Source organism: Bos indicus, chromosome 7 (genome assembly GCF_029378745.1).
Source record: "Bos indicus isolate NIAB-ARS_2022 breed Sahiwal x Tharparkar chromosome 7, NIAB-ARS_B.indTharparkar_mat_pri_1.0, whole genome shotgun sequence".
NCBI lineage: Eukaryota > Metazoa > Chordata > Mammalia > Artiodactyla > Bovidae > Bos > Bos indicus.
In genome coordinates, this window is record NC_091766.1 from 42,983,551 (window position 1) to 43,001,778 (window position 18,228).

At 58.0% G+C, this 18,228-nt stretch overlaps 2 protein-coding genes across 2 annotated transcripts; one reads left to right on the forward strand and one right to left on the reverse strand.

The window, feature by feature from the left end:
* The first annotated feature begins 5,156 nt into the window (after window positions 1–5,156).
* FSTL3 (follistatin like 3) lies at window positions 5,157–11,543 on the forward strand. The gene is made up of 5 exons (XM_070793425.1): window positions 5,157–5,355; window positions 6,701–6,886; window positions 9,296–9,511; window positions 10,070–10,297; window positions 10,388–11,543. Exons 1-5 carry the CDS (start codon window positions 5,253–5,255, stop codon window positions 10,438–10,440), a joined length of 786 nt encoding a protein of 261 aa, XP_070649526.1. The 5' UTR covers window positions 5,157–5,252; the 3' UTR covers window positions 10,441–11,543.
* Window positions 11,544–12,333: 790 nt separating this feature from the next.
* PRSS57 (serine protease 57) lies at window positions 12,334–17,548 on the reverse strand. The gene is made up of 5 exons (XM_019963643.2): window positions 17,423–17,548; window positions 16,998–17,151; window positions 15,977–16,121; window positions 14,061–14,324; window positions 12,334–12,721 (listed from the first exon to the last, which is right to left on the reverse strand). The coding sequence occupies exons 1-5, from the start codon at window positions 17,499–17,501 to the stop codon at window positions 12,473–12,475; spliced, it is 891 nt and encodes a 296-aa protein (XP_019819202.1). The 5' UTR covers window positions 17,502–17,548; the 3' UTR covers window positions 12,334–12,472.
* Window positions 17,549–18,228: the final 680 nt, after the last annotated feature.

Consider the following 18,228-nt stretch of genomic DNA (forward strand, 5'->3'; position numbering starts at 1 on the left):
GTGTGTTATATTTTTAATTTTAGACCCCTGAGTCACCCATACCCAGGACCTGGCAGCCCCAGAACCTCAGATGCCCTTCAATCTATTCTCCTGGGGTCAAGCCACCATCCTCTTAGGTCAAACTTCCTTCATTTCCACCTGCTCAAGGAATCTATCAGGACTAAGTCGTCAGGACCAGGACCTGTGAAGCCAGTGGGGGAGATGGATACCTCCATCCTCTCTCTCTTGAGCAACCTCTCTTGAATGCTGCTCAAAAGTTGTTATTTTAAACAATTTCTAACTTCCAGAAGTGTTTCAAGAATAGTACAAAGGGTCCCACGCGTCCTTGACTCGGGTACACCAGTGGCGAACTTTTTTTGCTCTATGTGTCTGTGTGGAATTTTGGGCAAACTTGCTGCCCCCAGCCACTTTATCCCAAGCACGACCAGGTGTACTTCTAAAGCTAGGCCACTCTCTCATCTGAAGGAGCAGCACGTTTACCAAATTGGGTAATTAAGCTTTCATAGCTTTATCAAGGCTGCTCTGCCTCCCTCAAAGGAGGTGGGGTTGCACCACCTCTCAGCCTGGCAGGGATGGAGATCACCATGCAATCCTTCAATCACAGATGCTGGTATCGACCGTGTGCCAGGCGCAAGAACACAGCCGGGATACGGCAACAAATGTCTGCAAAGTCAGACACTCAACAATATTGAGCACTGTGATGTGCAGAATAAAGGCCCCCATATAAGTCTGACATTTTAGCTCATTAAGACTCCTGTCAGACTGCTAATTTCCAGAACAGTAAATAATAAGTCTGTGCTATTTTAAGCAGTTAAATTTACGACACTTTGTTAAAGCAGCAAACAGGAAACTCATACGTCAAGCTATTACATGGTCACCTCCAGACACAGGCCGCCTGAGCATTTCCGTATTTCCCTGAAGTCTCGCCCCAGTAGGCTATCCCTCCTGCCATTGGCAAGTGCTGGATCACATGGTTGTGCCTGACATCACTTCAACCCTGTTCAGCCAATCAGGATTCGCCTCCAAGCTGAGGGCAGGTCCGGCCTTCTGGGTCAAACGTGGCCGCCAGATTCCTGCGTAAAATCCTGTTGTTCTTTCATAGGGAAGAGGATGGCGTGGGGACATTAAGGGGGCAACGTGGGAAAGTAGCTAAGGGAAGGGGCAAGAATTGAGTTGTCTCTGAAGGAAGGGCTTCAAACCTAGGCCGACAAGCCTAGACTCCATCCAGGGGCTATGGGGAGCCCTGGGTGGCATTTGGAGCAGGGACCACACAAATGGTTTGGACGTTACAATACCCAGCTCTATTCAGAGTTCTCCTATGCTATCTGCCATGGCCGAGTCTTCAGTGTTGTCTTGTGTGAAGTATTAGTCACTCAGTTGTGTCCAACTCTTTGTGACCCCATGGACTATAACGTGCCAGGCTCCTCTGCCCATGGGGTTCTCCAAGCAAGAATACTGGAGTGGGTTGCCATTTCCTTCTTCAGGGGATCTTTCCTACCCAGGGATCAATGCCACTCCTGCATTGCAGGCAGATTCTTTACTGTCTGAGTCACCAGGAAACCCCTTGGTTATCATCATATGTCCCACTAGGGAACCAGCAAGACCTTGCTTCCCACAGCCTGCAGAGTTTCAGGTCTAGTCCAAGGGTTGCACAGGCTAAGATGATGTGGGGTCTATCACAAGCATTCTTCTGGCTTGAGTAATATGGGATCCAATGACCCTGAGCATTCTTTACCAGGCCATCCTGGAGGCAGTGGTTGGTACAGCAGCGTGGTGTGATTCCCACAGCCCCTACAGAACCTGCTGCTCTGGATTCGAAAGCCTTTGCCTAAATAAGATATAAGCAGGATTATTGTAAGCTGGTTTTGTTCCCTGCAAGGGACAGAAATGCTGCTTAGATCAGCTTTATCTTATGGTGAAGAGGAGTTCAGGCACAGCTGGATCAAGGACCTCCAATAACACCACAGGGCATTACTACTGCCTCTCTTGGTTCAGTGTCCCACTGAGCTGGCATCTCCCTGGACATTGGCAGAAGCCATCTGCAGCCCCAGGCTCACACCCCTCCAGCTCAGGCAAGAAGTGGGTGGTCCTTTTCAAGCTAATGTCTCAGAGCTGACTCTTCCTGTTGCTAAATGTCAGATGATTCTAAGTGGTCAGGCCTGGGTTGGGGCCACTCTTGGGGGCTTTTGAGTTGGGAGTGCAGGTGATTCCCCAAAGGAAAACCCGGCTCTGGGACCTGAGGAGTCCCACAACCTGGGGATGCACCCTGATTGTTCGGGTCCTGGAATCTTGTTTGCCTGGTACTGACTCCATTCCCGACCCTGTGGGAATGGAGACCCCCAGAAATTCACTTTCCTTTCTCCAACCTCAGTTGACCCCTCTGTAAAGTGGATGCCTTCCTCGTTCTGAATGGTAAAATACTTACCTATTCCTTAGGTAATAATCTCTGCACCCATGTCATGCCTCTCCCGTGCACCAAGCACTGTGCCTGGCGTCCTGACTAGAATCTGTGGTACTGGGATCTGTGCCCATTTTACAGTTGAGAGCATAGAGGCACAGAGTGGTCACATGTGGCCTGGCCAGGGTGGCACAGACTGGACTGCACTTCCACGAGATGCCTCCTCCTCTGTCCAGGCCTTAGAGTCACCTCCTCGGAGACCCCACAACCTCCCTGCTCCCGGGGTCTCTGTCCTCCACTGTCTTCACATGTGTGTGTTCACCCCCCTGTTTTTCTCCAGCCAGGTAGGGATCGTATCATTGCAACACTGAACCCCTTTGTATTAGCGGCTGTCACAAATTGACGCAAACTTGGTGGCTTAAAACAACACAGATTTTTTTTTCTCTTCCATTTCCAGAGCTCAGAAGTCCAACACAGGTCTCTGAGCTGAAATCAAGGTATTGGCAGAGCCGTGTTCCTTTCCAGAGGCTCCAGGGGAGAATCTGTTCCTTGCCCTTTCCAGCTTCTGGAGGCTGCCCACATTCCTTGGCTGGAGGCCCCTTCCTCCATCTTCAAAGCTGAAAATGGCAGGTCTAGTCCTCCTCATGTTGCATCTCTCCGACCACAGTGGGGAGGGTCTCCACTTTAAAGGATGCTGTCATTACACTGGGCCCACTTGGTTAACCCAGGATCATCATCTCCCATCTGAAGGGCCTCAACTTACTCCTATGTGCAAAGTCCTTTTGCCATGGAAGGTGACATATTCACAGGGTCTGCAAACCCACATGTCTCAGAGGGCTGTATTCAGGCTTTCTTTACTTGTAGCACAAACATCCCATGACTTCAGTTTCCATCCCCCCTTCCCTCATACAGTTCAATCTAATTCAACATAAACATTCTCTCCTTCTGAGAAGTCTGCCCTGTCTCCCTGGGCTGGGTCAGGTTGGCATCTTACATCACAGATCTGATTAGCGGATTGTTTCTGTCAGTTTCGCTGGGGGTAGTAAGTTGGGACCATGGGGAGTTAGGATGGGTGTGGGCCAGGAAACCTTAGGGCAGGCGGCTAGGGTAGGAAGCTGCTGCAGGCTGGGTCAGGGTAGAGAAGAGGGCACAACGGGAGATACTGGAAAGAGGGGCTCCGTGAAGAAGGCCATGACCTCCTTAAGGTCATGCAGTACAGAGCTTCTGGGTTCGGGAGACACGCCAGACTGGGAAGCAGAAGGCCACGGGCTGCTGGCCTCGGTTTCGAACCCACGCCAGGCCAACAATGGCCCTTTTATTTGTACAGCTCAGGACTGGGTGGCTGAGCCATGGTAGGGTCAGGTCTCGGCCAAGGTCACCCTGTGCAGCCCCCGCACACCCTTGTTAAGAACACAGGGTCTCATTCGTGCCCCATTTCCCAACCAGGAGAGAACCCCCTTGGATGGTCAGAGGCCAAGGCCAGGTCAAGACGGCTGGTGCCCTCCCTCAGTGCTGCTCTGAAGTAATGTCTCCCCTGGCATTGGCTGGGAGACATGGGTCAGGCCAGGCAGCTAAGGTGGAGGACAGGGTCTGGGTGTGGTGTTGGCCACAGATCTCGTGCATGCAGAAGAGGGGTGTGGCTTTATGGGGTCCTGCTTCTACACCTGGGGAGGGGGCAGATGCAGGAATGGGGGGCGATGAGGCATAGGTGGCCCTGGGAGATAACCAACAGCTCTCAATCGTTTGTTTTTCCTAAAAGCATTTTCTACTCCTTAAAGTTACACATTAATTTGTCTGTCTATGACCTGGACAGACCACACGAGCTCACTGAGGATGGGAGTAGGTCTGCCTTAGTTAACCTGTTGCCCCAGTACCCTCAAACGTCTTTGCCTCCAGGAGACTGTCACTAATTATTCCCCAGAAACACAAACACAAACTGTGTAGAGGGGCTGCACAGGGTCCATGAGATGTGGAAGTGCCCTGACAATTTTCTGGGGCCCCAAGGACTGAAAGGATCAGCCCAGAGTAGGAAAAGCATCCTTCTGCACTGAGGCCCCAGGGGGCTGCGTGCTTCCCAGCCCATCGTGCATTTTGGGAAACCAGGATTCCAGGTGGCAAAGGACAGAGAGCACTGACCCTTGGAGAGGAGGAGCAGGCAGATTATTCAGGCCACCTAAGGGGTTGTTGCAGGCTCAGGGTAGGAGGAGGGGCAAAGGCCAGGCACACAGTAGGCACTCTGGAAGATTTGCAGTATGATTATTGCTGTTGGCATGTTGTTGGGACCACTGGTGTGTCTGTATCTGTCTCCTCTCCACAGCCCCTCCCCCCCCCCCACGTGCTCACACCCAGCTGTGCCCACCGGCTCCAGGGGCCAGGTGGCCAGGCGGGTGGCCTGGAGGGTTGGATTAGGGAGTGGCTGGGGCTGAGGTCCCCGGGTGTGTGGGAGGGGACGGGGAGGTCAGGCTACGAGCCCAGAGCACACTGGGGCCACGCCAGCCATCACATGCAGACCACGATGCGCAAGGCTCAGCAGACGCACTCTTCGTGGGTCACTGGCCAACTCGTCCCCCAAACGCACGGCGACACCTCGAACTCGAAGCCACGGGCCCGGCTCCCGGGTGGGGCCCCCGCCCCTCATCAGCTGCCGCCCACATCGCGAGCGACACTGCCCCGAGCCCCGCCGTCCCCGCGCCCCGCCCCGGCTGGCCCGCCCCGCCCCGCCCGCAGCCCGCGGGACCTTTATAGGGCGCGCCGGCCGCGCGCTGGAAGTGGTGCCGCCGCCGCCCTCCCTGCCGCCCGTCCGCCAGCTGCCCGCGCGTCCGACGCGGGGGTCGCCGCCGTGTCTGCGTTCGCCATGCGTCCCCGGGCGCCGGGGCCACTATGGCCGCTGCCCTGGGGGGCCCTGGCATGGGCCGTGGGCTTCGTGGGCTCCCTGGGTTCGGGGGACCCCGCGCCGGGTGAGTGGGGCGGCCGGAAGGGGCGGGCGGGGCGGGCCACCCACGTGGGCCTGCCGGGAATGCGGGCCGGGGGATAGGTCGGGGGGCGAGGCGGCGGTGGCAGCTGGGGGCAGAGAGCAGTGACCCGTGGTGACCCATGGCCACTGCAGGTTGAATGTGGGAATGCTTGGGGCTCCCCTCCCCCAGCCCTAAAAGACCTAAAGGAGGGTCACCAGGAGGTCAGGCGAGCAGATGTGACTCCTCACAATTTATTATCAAGAACTAGTCCCCAGGGCTGCTGACAGTTACTGAGTGCTCAGGGTCTGCCGCCTCCCTCCTGGAATCCACGCAGCAGCCCTACAGTGTGAGCACTCTTATGCCCGGTTTCCAGATGGGAAAACTGAGGCAAAGGGTCAGACAGCTTGTACGGGGCAAAGCGGATATGAACCTGGACTTTCCGGGTCCCAGTGCCCCAGAGAGGCAGGGCTGGGTGGTTGGACTCAGGATCTCCAGCCCGGGTCTCAGATCTTCGCTGGGTCTGGCGCAGGCAGACTTGTTAGAATCTCGTATCTGCCAGTTGTGGAGACGCCAGGGAAGTCACACCCCAACTCTGGGCCTCAGTTTCCCCTTTTATAAGGGGAGCAAAGATGCCGAGCTCCCCGAACTGAGCTGGTCCCTCGGAGCTCAGCAGTGCCTGGGAGCTCCTGGGATGGGGGCCCCGGCCACTCCTGCCCCCACTTAACGGTGCAGAAACTGAGGGCCATCTGTCCCCCCCACCCCACCCTGCAGCCCCACCCCACCCCTGCACTGAGGGGAGAGCCAAGCCCCCTCCCCGAAGGCCGCGTCCCCGGGGAGACAGTGAGCTCATGCAAGGGGAATGTTCCCAAGTTGGAGTGAGTAAGAGGCGGGCCAGGCGAGGGGGGGCTGCCAGGCGAGGGGGCTCCGCATGCCCTCGGGCGCTGTCTAGACAGAGGGCAGAGGCGGGAGAGGCGGCTCTAGGGCCCACTGACCCTGACACGTCCAGCTCCGGGTGTTTGACTGGTCGGGCAGGATGCCAGGCCTGGGCTGGGGGCCTGGAGCCATGGGGAGAGCTTGCCGGGAGGGGAGGGGGTTGGCAATAGAGCCGTATGGGGGCCGGAGCCCAGAGGAAGGATCCCAGAAGAATCTGCAGCTGGAGCCGGGACACCTGTGTGGTTCTCTATCCCTCCCTCCCAGGTGGGAGGTGGATCATCCCCTTTGCAGTTACTGAGCACCAACTGTATGCATCCCCATGGGCCAGCAGCTGCCTGGCAGGCCAAGGCTTGGGTGTGGAAAGGAGCACCTGGGGGCACCTCTGGCCCTGTAGGAACTGCCCCTCTGTCCGCAGGTGGTGTCTGCTGGCTCCAGCAGGGCCGAGAGGCCACCTGCAGCCTGGTGCTGAAGACGGATGTGAGCCAGGCTGAATGCTGTGCCTCTGGCAACATCGACACCGCCTGGTCCAACTTCACCCACCCGGGGAACAAGATCAGCCTCCTGGGCTTCCTAGGCCTCGTCCACTGCCTCCCCTGCAAAGGTGAGACCCTGTGCGTCAGCAGAAGGCCGTGGTCTCTTGGTCAGAGGCGGCACAGGCAAGAGTGAGCTTCCTGTCTGGGGGCATGCGGGAGGTTGAGGCTGCTGGCAAGGGGATCCCAGACTCAGAGAGGGTTTGGGGGCCTTCGGGCTCCCAGGCCCTCAGCCTCCTGCAGAAAGGATTCCCCAGTTTGGTTTCCAGCCTCTAGGGTCTCACTCAGGGGGAGCCCTCTGCCCTGGTAGCCTTGCCCACCTTCACTCCACATGGTGGATAGACAGGCACACCTAGCTCCTAGAAAGGTGGATTCTCCCTGACTGGCCATTAGGGTTTGTGACCCCACACTCAGTGTTCCCAAACACTCATCTGCCCTTAACCTCGCAGGTTCCAGGGTCTGTGGTTAGGGCCACAGCTGTATGTTTAACAAGCATTTGCCTTCTGGACTGTGTTCTGTGAAATGCTGCCTCCTCCATGAGAGACTAGGAGCTCTTTTAAGCACAGTGAATGAATAGGTCAAGACATAGTCTCGTTGGAGACCCTCTCAGCCCCCTGTGCAAGACTGAACCTGCAAGGACCCAGAGGGCGCATGGGGACATGACTTGAAGGAGGTGGGCTCTGGAAACCAGGGTGTTGTTGGATGATTAGGAGTTTGCCAGCTGGAGAGACCATGGTGGGGCGGGTGGGGAAGGGGGAGCACGGAGACCATGGCCTGGGATCAGACCCGAGTGGGTGGAGTCAGGACAGAGGTGCTGGATGGAAGCTGGAACTGAGGGCTGCAGACCTGCAGGCCAAGCCGAGGAGCCTGGCTGGCCGGCTGGGATGTGATTAATACCAGATCAGCCTGGCTGGGTGGTCCTGAACTCAACTGCCATGTGCCCTGGCTCCCTCCAGAAGCCCCTCTGGGTTTTAGGAGGAGGACAGACTTCAAAAAGTGCCTGGCCCAGGCCTGACATGGTCCAGGATGCCCTCCCCCCACCTCATCTGGCCCTGGCGACAGGAACTCAGCCCTGCCACTTCTGTTCTAGCATGCGTGAAGCCACCCGGGGGAGCGTTTCCAGATGTGCGTGTGGGCGGGCAGCACAGGAGGCACCCAGGTGCAGTCCACATGCCCTGGCAGGGAGACATGAGGGGCTCTGGCTGGCTTCTAAAGGAGCTTCCATCACTGTATGCTCACCCTGTAGGGTGGAGTTCCGGATTAGCCTCACTGTTAGACTCAGGGCAACTGAGGCTGAAACTTCAACTCGAGCTCAGAGACAGACCCAGACCCACAAATCATGGAGCTGGGGGGTCCATCTGGTCTGGCCTGGAGTTCTCACGCTTAGGTGCCCTGGCTCTCCTCAATTCACAGCTGTGATGGGGCCTCAGTTTCCCACTTTGGTGTGTGTGTGTGTGTGTGTGTGTGTGTGTGTGTGTGTATATATATATATATATATATATATATATATATATTTGTTCAGTTGCTCAATTATGTCGGACTCTGCGGCCCTGTGGTCTGTAGCCCGCCAAGCTCCTCTGTACATGGGATTTTCCAGGCAAGAATACTGGAGTGGATGACCATTTCCTACTCCAAGGGATCTTCCCGACCCAGGGATCAAACCTGCATTTCCTGTGTCTCCAGCGTTGGCAGGCAGTTTCTTTACCACTAGCGCCACCTGGGAGGCCCCTTTGGTAAAATGATGACAAAAGGGCACCACCTTGTGGGGGCAGGTGGGAGGCTGTACTGGGCCTGGGAGGCGAAAATCAGGCTTTCGTGGGGCCGGAGTGGGGGCGAGGAGCCAGAGAGAGATTTATTTCCCTACCTGAGAAATGGGGTTGCGGGGGGCGGTAACCCTGTTTCGAGGGCTCGAGCTGTGCGAGGCCCCCTCCTCAGGAAATGAACCTCAGACCAGGCCAACACCCCGCCCTCCCCGACGCCTCTTCAAGGGAGGTCCTGGCAGGCGGGAGGAACAGACGCTGCCCATCCTCCCCAGCCCCGCGCCTGGACGGGGTGGAGCCCCCCGGGCTGACGCAGCCGGTCCCCCGCCGGCCTTCCCAGAAACGCGCGTAAATCAGGGAACAGACGTCAGCCTGAGCGGGTGGCCCAGCTGCGGAGCGAGAGCCGGACTGGGGGTGAAGCCTGTTCCTCCCAGACCCCCAGATTCCCGACAGAGACCCCTCGCTTCCGCCCACACTGAGCCCTGCACCCCGACAGAGGCCCGTCCCGCGAAAAGCGTCGAGTCCTAGTCCACTCTGGAGTGGCTGAAATTCCCCGAGACCCCAATTCAGTTTCCTCCCCCGTGAGCCCCTTCTTCGGACCGCCCCTCGCTCCGGTCCGGCCTTTATCCGTCGGAACAGGGAGCGAGGGCGCTGGGCCTCGGAGGACCTCCGGCCTCGGCCATGCGCCGCAGCCCACGCGTGCGTGTCCTCTGTCCACAGATTCGTGCGAGGGCGTGGAGTGCGGCCCCGGCAAGGCCTGCCGCATGCTGGGGGGCCGTCCGCGCTGCGAGTGCGCGCCCGATTGCACGGGGCTCCCGGCGCGCCTGCAGGTCTGCGGCTCTGACGGCGCCACCTACCGCGACGAGTGCGAGTTGCGCGCCGCGCGCTGTCGCGGCCACCCGGACCTGCGCGTGATGTACCGTGGTCGCTGCCGCAGTACGTTGGGGCGGAGCCTTGGGGAGGGGCGGGGCCCCCGGGCCTGAGCATCCTGTTAGAGGCCGCTGCCGCAGCGCTTGGGGGTGGGTCACTGGCAGGAAGGGGCGGGGTCTATAATCCAGGGTGCTTATTACAGGTCTCGTAGATTTGGGTGCGGCCCATGGTAGGCGGGGCCTAGGTGTGAGCTCGTGGGCGGGACCTATAGTCCCAAGAGAGTATCACAAGCTCAGGTCTTGTGGGATCGGGAATGGGGAAGAGTAGGGTACAAGTTTGGAAAGGGGGCTTCTGAGGCCCCTATGGGGTGAGAAATACGAGTATGAGAGTCAGAGGAACTTATTGGCGCAAAGTGGGGAAAGATTGACCGTAGATCTGGGGCGTGGCGTGGTTCGTGGAAGGGGTGTGACTTCGGTACACCAAGGGGCGGGTCTAAAGGTGGGACCAGTGAGTGGGCGGGACATTGGAAGGGGTGTGGCTTCTGGTGCAGCAAGGGGCTGGGGCCTGAAGACCCCGCCCTGTCCGGAGTCGCGCTTTTTACCTGTCCCCACGCCCCACCTGCAGAATCTTGCGCCCACGTGGTTTGCCTGCGGCCACAGTCGTGTGTGGTGGATCAGACCGGCAGCGCGCACTGCGTGGTGTGTCGCGCGGCGCCCTGCCCCGCACCATCCAGCCCCGGCCAGGAACTCTGTGGCAACAACAACGTCACCTACCTGTCCTCCTGCCATCTCCGCCAGGCCACCTGCTTCCTGGGCCGCTCCATCGGCGTGCGCCACCCGGGCAGCTGTGCAGGTGCGGCACGCAGAGGGGAGCAGCGGGGGGGTCTAGCCCCCAGCCCCTCTCCGCGCCCGCATTTCTCTTTTGGTCCCTCCCACTCTGCAGGCACCCCCGAGCCGTTAGATCCTGAGTCCGAGGAGGAGGAGAACTTTGTGTGAGCCTGCGGGACCGGCCTGGGCCTGGCGTTCAAGGCTTCCCCTTTTTATTTATTGCCACAGCAGAGTCTATTTATGTCCAACGGACACCCCCAGAACCTGGACAGGGACCACTGTGGGAGCCCTGGTGCCCCTCGACGATATCTTGGAAGGACTGGGGAAAAGAAGCCTGGGAGCAGGCTGGTGGGTGGGTGCCCAGACCCCCCAGCCCCCACCCCAGGTACCCTATTGCCCAGGAGGACCTCAAACTTATGCTCCCTTGGGGATCACTCTGTTAATTGTCGCTGCCACCAAGAGGTCTAGGGATTTCCTGCCAGCAATTAATGAGGAGGTACCCTGGCCTTCTAGAACAGGGACCAGGGGGTGAGAGGGGGTTCACAGCCTGGGTGTGAATAGATGAGCTTCAGAACATGCCCAGACCGCAGACAGATCAAGGAAGCAACCACTGTCCGCCACCAGTCCCAGGGTGACCAAGGGACTTACCTTCCCCCTTCCTCACCCATTTCCCAGCATGTCCCTGGGGGATGGGGGTGCCATCTGTGCCTCCTGACACAGGCCTTGGGCGTGGAGAGGCATCTGCTAGAACAAAGCAGGCACCATGTCAGGTGGGAGGGACCCGGTGGGGCCTGTGAGGCCCTGCTCACCCACTGGCCCAGGGTGGGGCGTATATGCCAAGACCTGCTGCATACCTGGCATCCTGGAGCCGTGTGTCTGAGGGGCACACCGGTGCCTGCTACCCTATCCACAGGTGGCGTTCCCTGTATCTTGCCCTGGCCTCTAGGCCCAGTTCCCAGCTGAACCCTCCTTGCCTGCCAGCTGGGTTTCCTCCTGCCACCTGGACTGTTGCTCTTTGTCACCTCCCCATGCCCATCTGTAGGCCAGAGGTGCAGACCCAGAGGGGGAGGGGCGTCCAGTGGGGCAGGAGCACAGCTCCCCAAGATGGTGGTGCTCATCCATGTCCTTCCCTGCCTCCAGGAAGTGCCTTACCTGTGACACCCAGAAAAGTGCCCTTTAGTAGTGGGTTCGCCCAAGCCCGCCAACAGGGCAATCTCCCCCGCCCTGGGGTCCTGCCTCACCTGCCAAAGAAATAAACACTGAAAAAGCCACTGTGGGTGTTCAGACCTTGTTTTGCTCTCCTCTCTCTGAACCTCTGTGTCCCCCCACTTTGGGAGGGGGTTACCAGCCTGGGGTGCTGTGGGGGTTTCTGAAAGCATCCAGAAGAGACACAAGTGCATGTTCTTGGGGCAGGTGCTGCCTACTTCTGGGCCTCAGCATCCAGCTTCAGCTGTGGGCAGTAGCAGGCATAGAACTGAGGCAGGTGGCATGGGGTTGGGTGGGAGAGTCTTGGCCTTTATGGGGAAGGGGAGGAAAGGAACGGGGTCTTGGTGGCTTAGGGAAGCCCCAAGAGGCCACTTGGTTTAGGGTCCAGAAATGGCGGTTTGGCCTGGAAGGGTTGGAGGTGCCCTAATGACACTGACATGATTAGTAAAAGCACTGGGCTGGGGCTCACCCAGCCTTGCTGCCAGCCAGGCACCATTTGCCTGAAGTTCTTTTCGAGGATCAGGCTTAACACGGAGGTAGGCCAACCTGAGACCCCACTCTCTCCCAGCCTTGGTTTCCCCACCTGTGAATGGGTCTGGCCGGAGGGCAGAGGAATGGCTTTCTAGGCAGGGGCCAAGGAGGCCGGGAGGCTGTCCCCAGCCTGGGCTGTGAGGCGCAGATGGGAAACTCCAGGGGGGTCAGTGTGGGGAGCGGGAGGGAGGGTGGTGAGGAGTCCAGGTCCTGTGGCTCAGGGTCCCTCAGAGAGAGGGTGGCAGAGCTGGAGCCTTGACCATTCAGAGGCCAAGGAGAAGCTGAAGGGCATGTGGGTGGACCTTGAGGGCAGACCATCATATCTGTGAGTCAGTTAACACTTTATTGTTATTTTGCCCTTTAGTTGGGAACTGATGCCCCCTACCTGCCCTGACACCAGGCTTCCTGGAGTTTAAGGGCTCATGGACCCTCTGCTCCAGCCTCAGAGTTTTCCAGGCCAGAGCTATTTGTATCGTTTGCCATCTTGGTGGTGTACCCGGTGCTGCTGTGGTTCAGACAACGCCTGCCGGCCCCCCGTGGTCCTGGGCTGGGGGCCACGCTGGCCATGCCGAATCACGTCCCTGATCCAAGTCACGAAGGCGGACACCTGTGTGTACACATCGGGTGTCTTGGGATCCCCACACCAGAGGCCAGAGAAGGAGACGAGGCCATAGGCCCGATTTCTGCATACCAGGGGTCCTCCAGAGTCCGCCTGAGGGTGGAGGCAAAGGTGAGGTCAGGGGTCCCTTGCTGGGCCTCACTTTCCTTAAAGAAGCTAATATATGTAGATCTGATCTGGACCTTCTCTACCTCAAAACCCTTTTATGTCCCATGGACAGTCCCCAGAGCTTGGGCTGGGACCATGGCTCCCCAGTGCTCTTAGAGCAAAGACTAAACACATCATCTCAGCCTTTAGGGCCTAGAGAAGCCAGCCCCCATCACTCATCTGCTCTCCTCTCCCCGAACTCATTTGGTTCCAGCCAGACATGCCAGCTGTTTCTGCAGCAAACTGAGCTCCAACCTCTGTGTGCTAAGTTGCTTCAGCCTTGTCCAACTCTTTGCAACCCTATGGACTATAGCTCTCCAGGCTCCTCTGTTCATGAGATTCTCCAGGCAAGAATACTGAAGTGGGTTGCTGTGCCCTCCTCCAGGGGATCTTCCTGACTCAGGGATCGAAGCCACGTCTCATATCTCCTGCATTGGCAGGGGGGTTCTTTACCACAAGTGCCACCTGGAAAGCCCAAGCTCCAACCTCTAGGCTTTTGCCTATCCTTGAGACCCATTACTGCCCCCTGCTGGACACTCCTTGTATACCACACAAGTCTATAGCTCCTTGTGCAATGCACAACCTGCGCGACTACACAGCAGCCCTGTGACTGGTCTGTCTGCCTGGCATGTCTCCCCTCAGACATTCTCAAGGCTCCTCCAAGTCTCGAAAGTACTGTCCTCAGAGAGGCCTTCCTGAATACTCACCCTAAAGTCCCTGCTTCCTCCTCTCCCCAGACCTATCACCCTAATTTTCACCTGGAATCAGCTCTGACCCAAAGAAATATGTCCTATTGGTGTGACCATTTTACAGACGGAGAAAGTGAGCTCCTGAGAAGTGAGATGACTTTTCCAAAACCATATGTGTAAGAAGTGGCTCATCTGGATGTGGACCCGGGCAGTTGGGCTCTAGAATCTGAACCACGCACTTTGGCTAGAACAAAAGATACTCCCCTGCTCCCAGTCTGGGCTGTGTTTCTCCCTGGGCATCAGGCCCAGGTTTGCCATTAATCCATACAAAGGCTTAGGAGCAGAAGCGTCTTCCTTGAGATCTGGACACTGCTTTTAAAGACACAAATCTGTAGTCCTTTGTGCAGTGCACAACCTATGCAGCCATACATGGCAGCCCTGTGACCCTGGGGGCTCCCTCCCCTTCCCAGGCCTCACCAACTGGTTAAAGGTGAGCAGGGACTTAGTTGCCCAAGCTCTCTGACCAGCTCTGACCTCTCTGAGGGCCTCAGTTTCCCTACACAGCAAGCAGGCAGGACTGAGAGTGAACATCTCACCGAGCAGAAGCCACGTCGCCGGCGGTCCCCACTGTGGGTGCAGAGCATGGCAGGGCTCAGCTGCCCCTTCCAGGAGCTGTTGCAGGCGTCCAGCTCCAGCACGCGGACCTCAGCTTCCATCAGCCCAGGCGGCAGTTCCTCGAAGTCGGACACGGAGCCCCAGCCAGCCACCTTGCAGCGTGTCCCGGCCCGGGGAGGCCTGGCGCCCCTCCGCGGCAGCCCCAGTAGTCCCACTGCAGGACCCAGGGTGGCAGAGCTGTTCAGCTGCAGGGGCGGGAGGTGCAGGGAGGTTAGGCCTGCCTGCAGCCGCCCCCTGCCACCCCTTCCTGTCTACCTTTCCTCGTCTCTTCCTGTCCTTGTGGAGAGAAGTCAGTTGCAGCTGTTGTTAGGCTGTCAGAGGGCCCGGCTGCTTCTGTCACCTTGGGCCCCTGCTCATCAGACCTCACCAGCCTCCATGCTTCCAGTCTCGCCCCCGCAGCTGCCCAGGGGTCCTGCTAACCAGCATCTTTTTCCCTGCTCTGAGCTCTCCTCCATGCCCATTGCCCTTAGGACACGGGGATAAAAAACCTCTTGGCCCATTAGTTTGGCCCTCCCCTCCTCCCACCTGCACACTTGCTCACACTGTAACACTGTACCCCCTGCTGGGGGCACCTTTCCTATCCAGCTTTTAGGACTCAGCTTAGACACCACTTTCAGGAAGTCCTCCCAGACTGCCAGTCTAGGACAGGTGCCTCCTCTGGGCTCCCATGTGCTCCTGTCAAGGCTGATTTACTCAGCTGCCACCTAGTTAGACTGGGAGTTCAGAGGGAGCCAGGCCAGGGCTGTATGTTCATGGCTGTGTATTCATGGTTTCCTGGCACACAGATGGCACTCAATCAGCAGTTATGGAATGAACAACTGGGACCCCTGGTTTGGGTGTTCACTCCCTGATCTTGGGTGCATCCCTGATCACCCCTGGCCTCAGTTTCCCCGTCTGCACACTGGGCTAGGTGAATTAGAGCAGGGGTTCCAGGCTACGGGGTTTCACAGAGGAGCAGAATTCATATGCCAGCTTTGGCTGCCAACACTGGCTGCCTACATTATATTTTGCCAAGAAAACCCCACACCCTAGACCCTCCTGTTCCCAGGGTTTCATTTTTGTTGTGTTGAATGTCCCCTCTGTTTGATTTTCACCCATTTCAAGGGCAGTTTGGGGATATTCTCCCTTTAAATGGCAGCTCCGTAGTCCCTGGGGTTGAATTTGGGGCCCCCCAGGTGGGGGCTGTGGGAAGGGTGGTCCCCCAAGCAGGAAGGGCCATGTGAGGTCCAAATAGAGGCACATGTGCGGGGAGGGAGGAAACCCCCTGGAGGGCCTGAGGGGGCAGGGATCAGGGTCTTTGATGGCCCTACAGTCTCACTGTTTCAACGTGAATGTTGAGCATCTGCTGTGTACCACAACTCACCACAGACGAGATAAAAATCCCCGCCCTCAAGGGCAGAGGTGGAACCAGTGGTACAGGTGCTTCCAGAAGGTGTGGGTGGTGCTGGACACAGAAGAGGGGATGGGGTGAGAAGGGGGGAGCCAGGGGCAGCCGAGAACTGGAGGTCATTAAGGGAGGCTGCCTGAGAAGGGGACAACTGAGCAAAGACCTGAAAGCCACATGGAGTCTGGGGAACATGGGCTGGGCAGGGCCACAGCCAGCGCAAAGGCCCGGGGGTCAGAGCCTGTTGGGGTGCTGACTGCTCAGCAAGCAGCAGGCCAAGCGGGCTGTGTGGGTGTTCCAGAGGGCAGTGGAGGGAGTGACTTGACTCATGGGTGCTCACAGACGCTCACAGGCGCCTAACAGCTGTTTTTAAACAAGTCAGGCCATGGTAAGGGGAGGGGTAGGGACAGGTCCGACCTGCACCGAGGGCCCGATCCCCACGCAATGGGTCACCTGCAGCAGACAGATGTCACTGGTGTGCGTGGTGGGCTGGTAGTCTGGGTGCGTGATGACAGCGGAGATGCTGAACACCTGCTGTGTGGCCTCCTTGGTGCGCAAGGCATGGGCCCCCAGCACTACCAGGCCTGTCCCGGGGTCTCTGTGGGGGGAATGGGCGGGGAATGTGAGCAAGGCTGAGGTGAGGGCTGTCTCACACAGGCTCAGTCTCTCGCCTCCTGGGAAGTAAGCCCATGCCATCCTCCTGCCAGCTTGTGATGATAAATGTTGAGTTGATCACCCTCCCGTCTCAATTATGGTATTAACTCCAATTGCTGCAATATATATATATATATTTTTTTTTTTTGACCACTCCATATTAGATGTGGCATCTTAGTCCCCCAACCAGGGATCAAACCCATGGCCCCTGCAGTGAAAGTGTGGAGTCCTAACCACCGGATCACCAGGGGAGTCCTGCTGCACTATTAATTTGAATACTTATTATAACATTATACTTCAAATGAATATAACACTCATTATATTTATTCTAATTCCCATCTGGATTATAGCATTGCCTCTAATAATTTCAATATTAATGTTAGTAATTATTGTATCAATATACTCAGAATGAGGGCTTCCCAGATGGCGCTAGTGGTAAAGAACCCGCCTGCCAATGCAGGAGACGTGAAAGACTGCGATTCGATCCCTGGGTTGGGATGATCCCCTGGAGAAGGGCATGGCAACCCGCTCCAGTATTCCTGCCTGGAGAATCCCATGGACAGAGGAGCCTGATGGGCTACAATCCGTGGAGTCTCAAAGAGTCAGACACGACTGAAGCGACTTAGTATGCATGCAAGCACACACTCAGGATGAATGCAACGGTTGTAACCTCTGCTTATGGTCATGGCTGCCGGTCCTTCCCTACTTCTCCTGCCCCTTTTTCTCTGTTAACTCCCCCTGCCCAGCTGAGAGGCCCATCTGCACAAGCCCCCCTCCACCCCCCTGCCCACACCAGTACATGCCCTCATCCCAGGCTCACCGGCCGCTGAAGCAGTGGGCAGCCGACACAACCCAGCGGGCCCTCAGCAGGAAGCCCCCGCAGTGGTGCTGGCCCTGGAACTTCACGGATGCCATATAGGGCCGGGAGTGGGGGGTCACCTCGTGGCCCCCAATGATCTGTGCCCCCCAGGAGCCTGCAGGCAGGGTGGGTGGCCTGTCAGGGGTGGGGCAGGATGGGGAGGGGGTCAGGCTGGGGGGAGGCAGGAGAGACAGAGATGGAAAGAGAAGACCCTGGAGTTTGCAGAGTGGGGAGCCAGACTCCCTAAAACCTGGGGCTGGGACTGGGCCTCTTGCCCGCCCCCAAACTGCGACCCGAGAGAAGCAGCCATGCAGGGGGCTGGGGCTTCCTGGGTGGGTCCCTGTGGGCCTCTGGCAGGCTTGGGTGGAATACTTGGGGGTCCTCACCTGGGGGCCTCATGGGCAGTGTCAGGACAGCGGTCACAGTCAGCAGCAGGCGGCCCCAGTCCCCCACCCCAGGCCCCATGGCTGTCACAGGCAGGTGTGTCCCTGGAGAGCTCAGTGGGCCGCACCCCTCCCAACGTCCAGGAAAAGGGAAATGGGGCTGTGGCCTGTGGTCGGAGGCCCCGCCAGCAACGGCCGGTTCTGAGCCAGCACTTTAGAAAACCCAATGATTCTCCTGCATTGGGGTTGTTGATGACAATCATAATTGCCCAGGAGACCAGCAGTGGAGGGGTGTGAGGGCTCCAGGGCCCTGTTGTTCACCCAGAAACCAAGTAACCAGTAACCTTCACCAGAAAATGCTAAGCAGCCGGCAGCACTGCAGCCTTGGCCACCCCTCCGGGTTGGGGGCCAGCTCACCAGATGGAGGCAGTCCCGCCTCAGCCCTGCTGGTCACTGCCTCCGGCCTCAGTCTCCCCATGTGCAATCCCAGCCCCAGAAAGCCCTGTGATTCCTGCTGCCTTTGCTGCATTTTTGAGCACCTACTGTATACCAGCCTCTAGTAGGTGCTAGAGGTGGAGCGTAATGTGACAAAGGCCCCCACACCCTTGGTGCTGACGTTTCTCCCGGTTGACGGTGTAGATCCGCTGATCTGGGCTCACAACGGAAGCACAGGGCCTGGCGGTCAGATAACACCAAGCTAATCGGGTTAGTTCAGGTCCTCAAAGGTGGGGCCAAGGGGCAGGGGCTCCTCCTGTGGGCACTGGGGAGCCAAGGAGGCCTCAGAGCAGGGAGGGGGTGGCAGGGCCTTG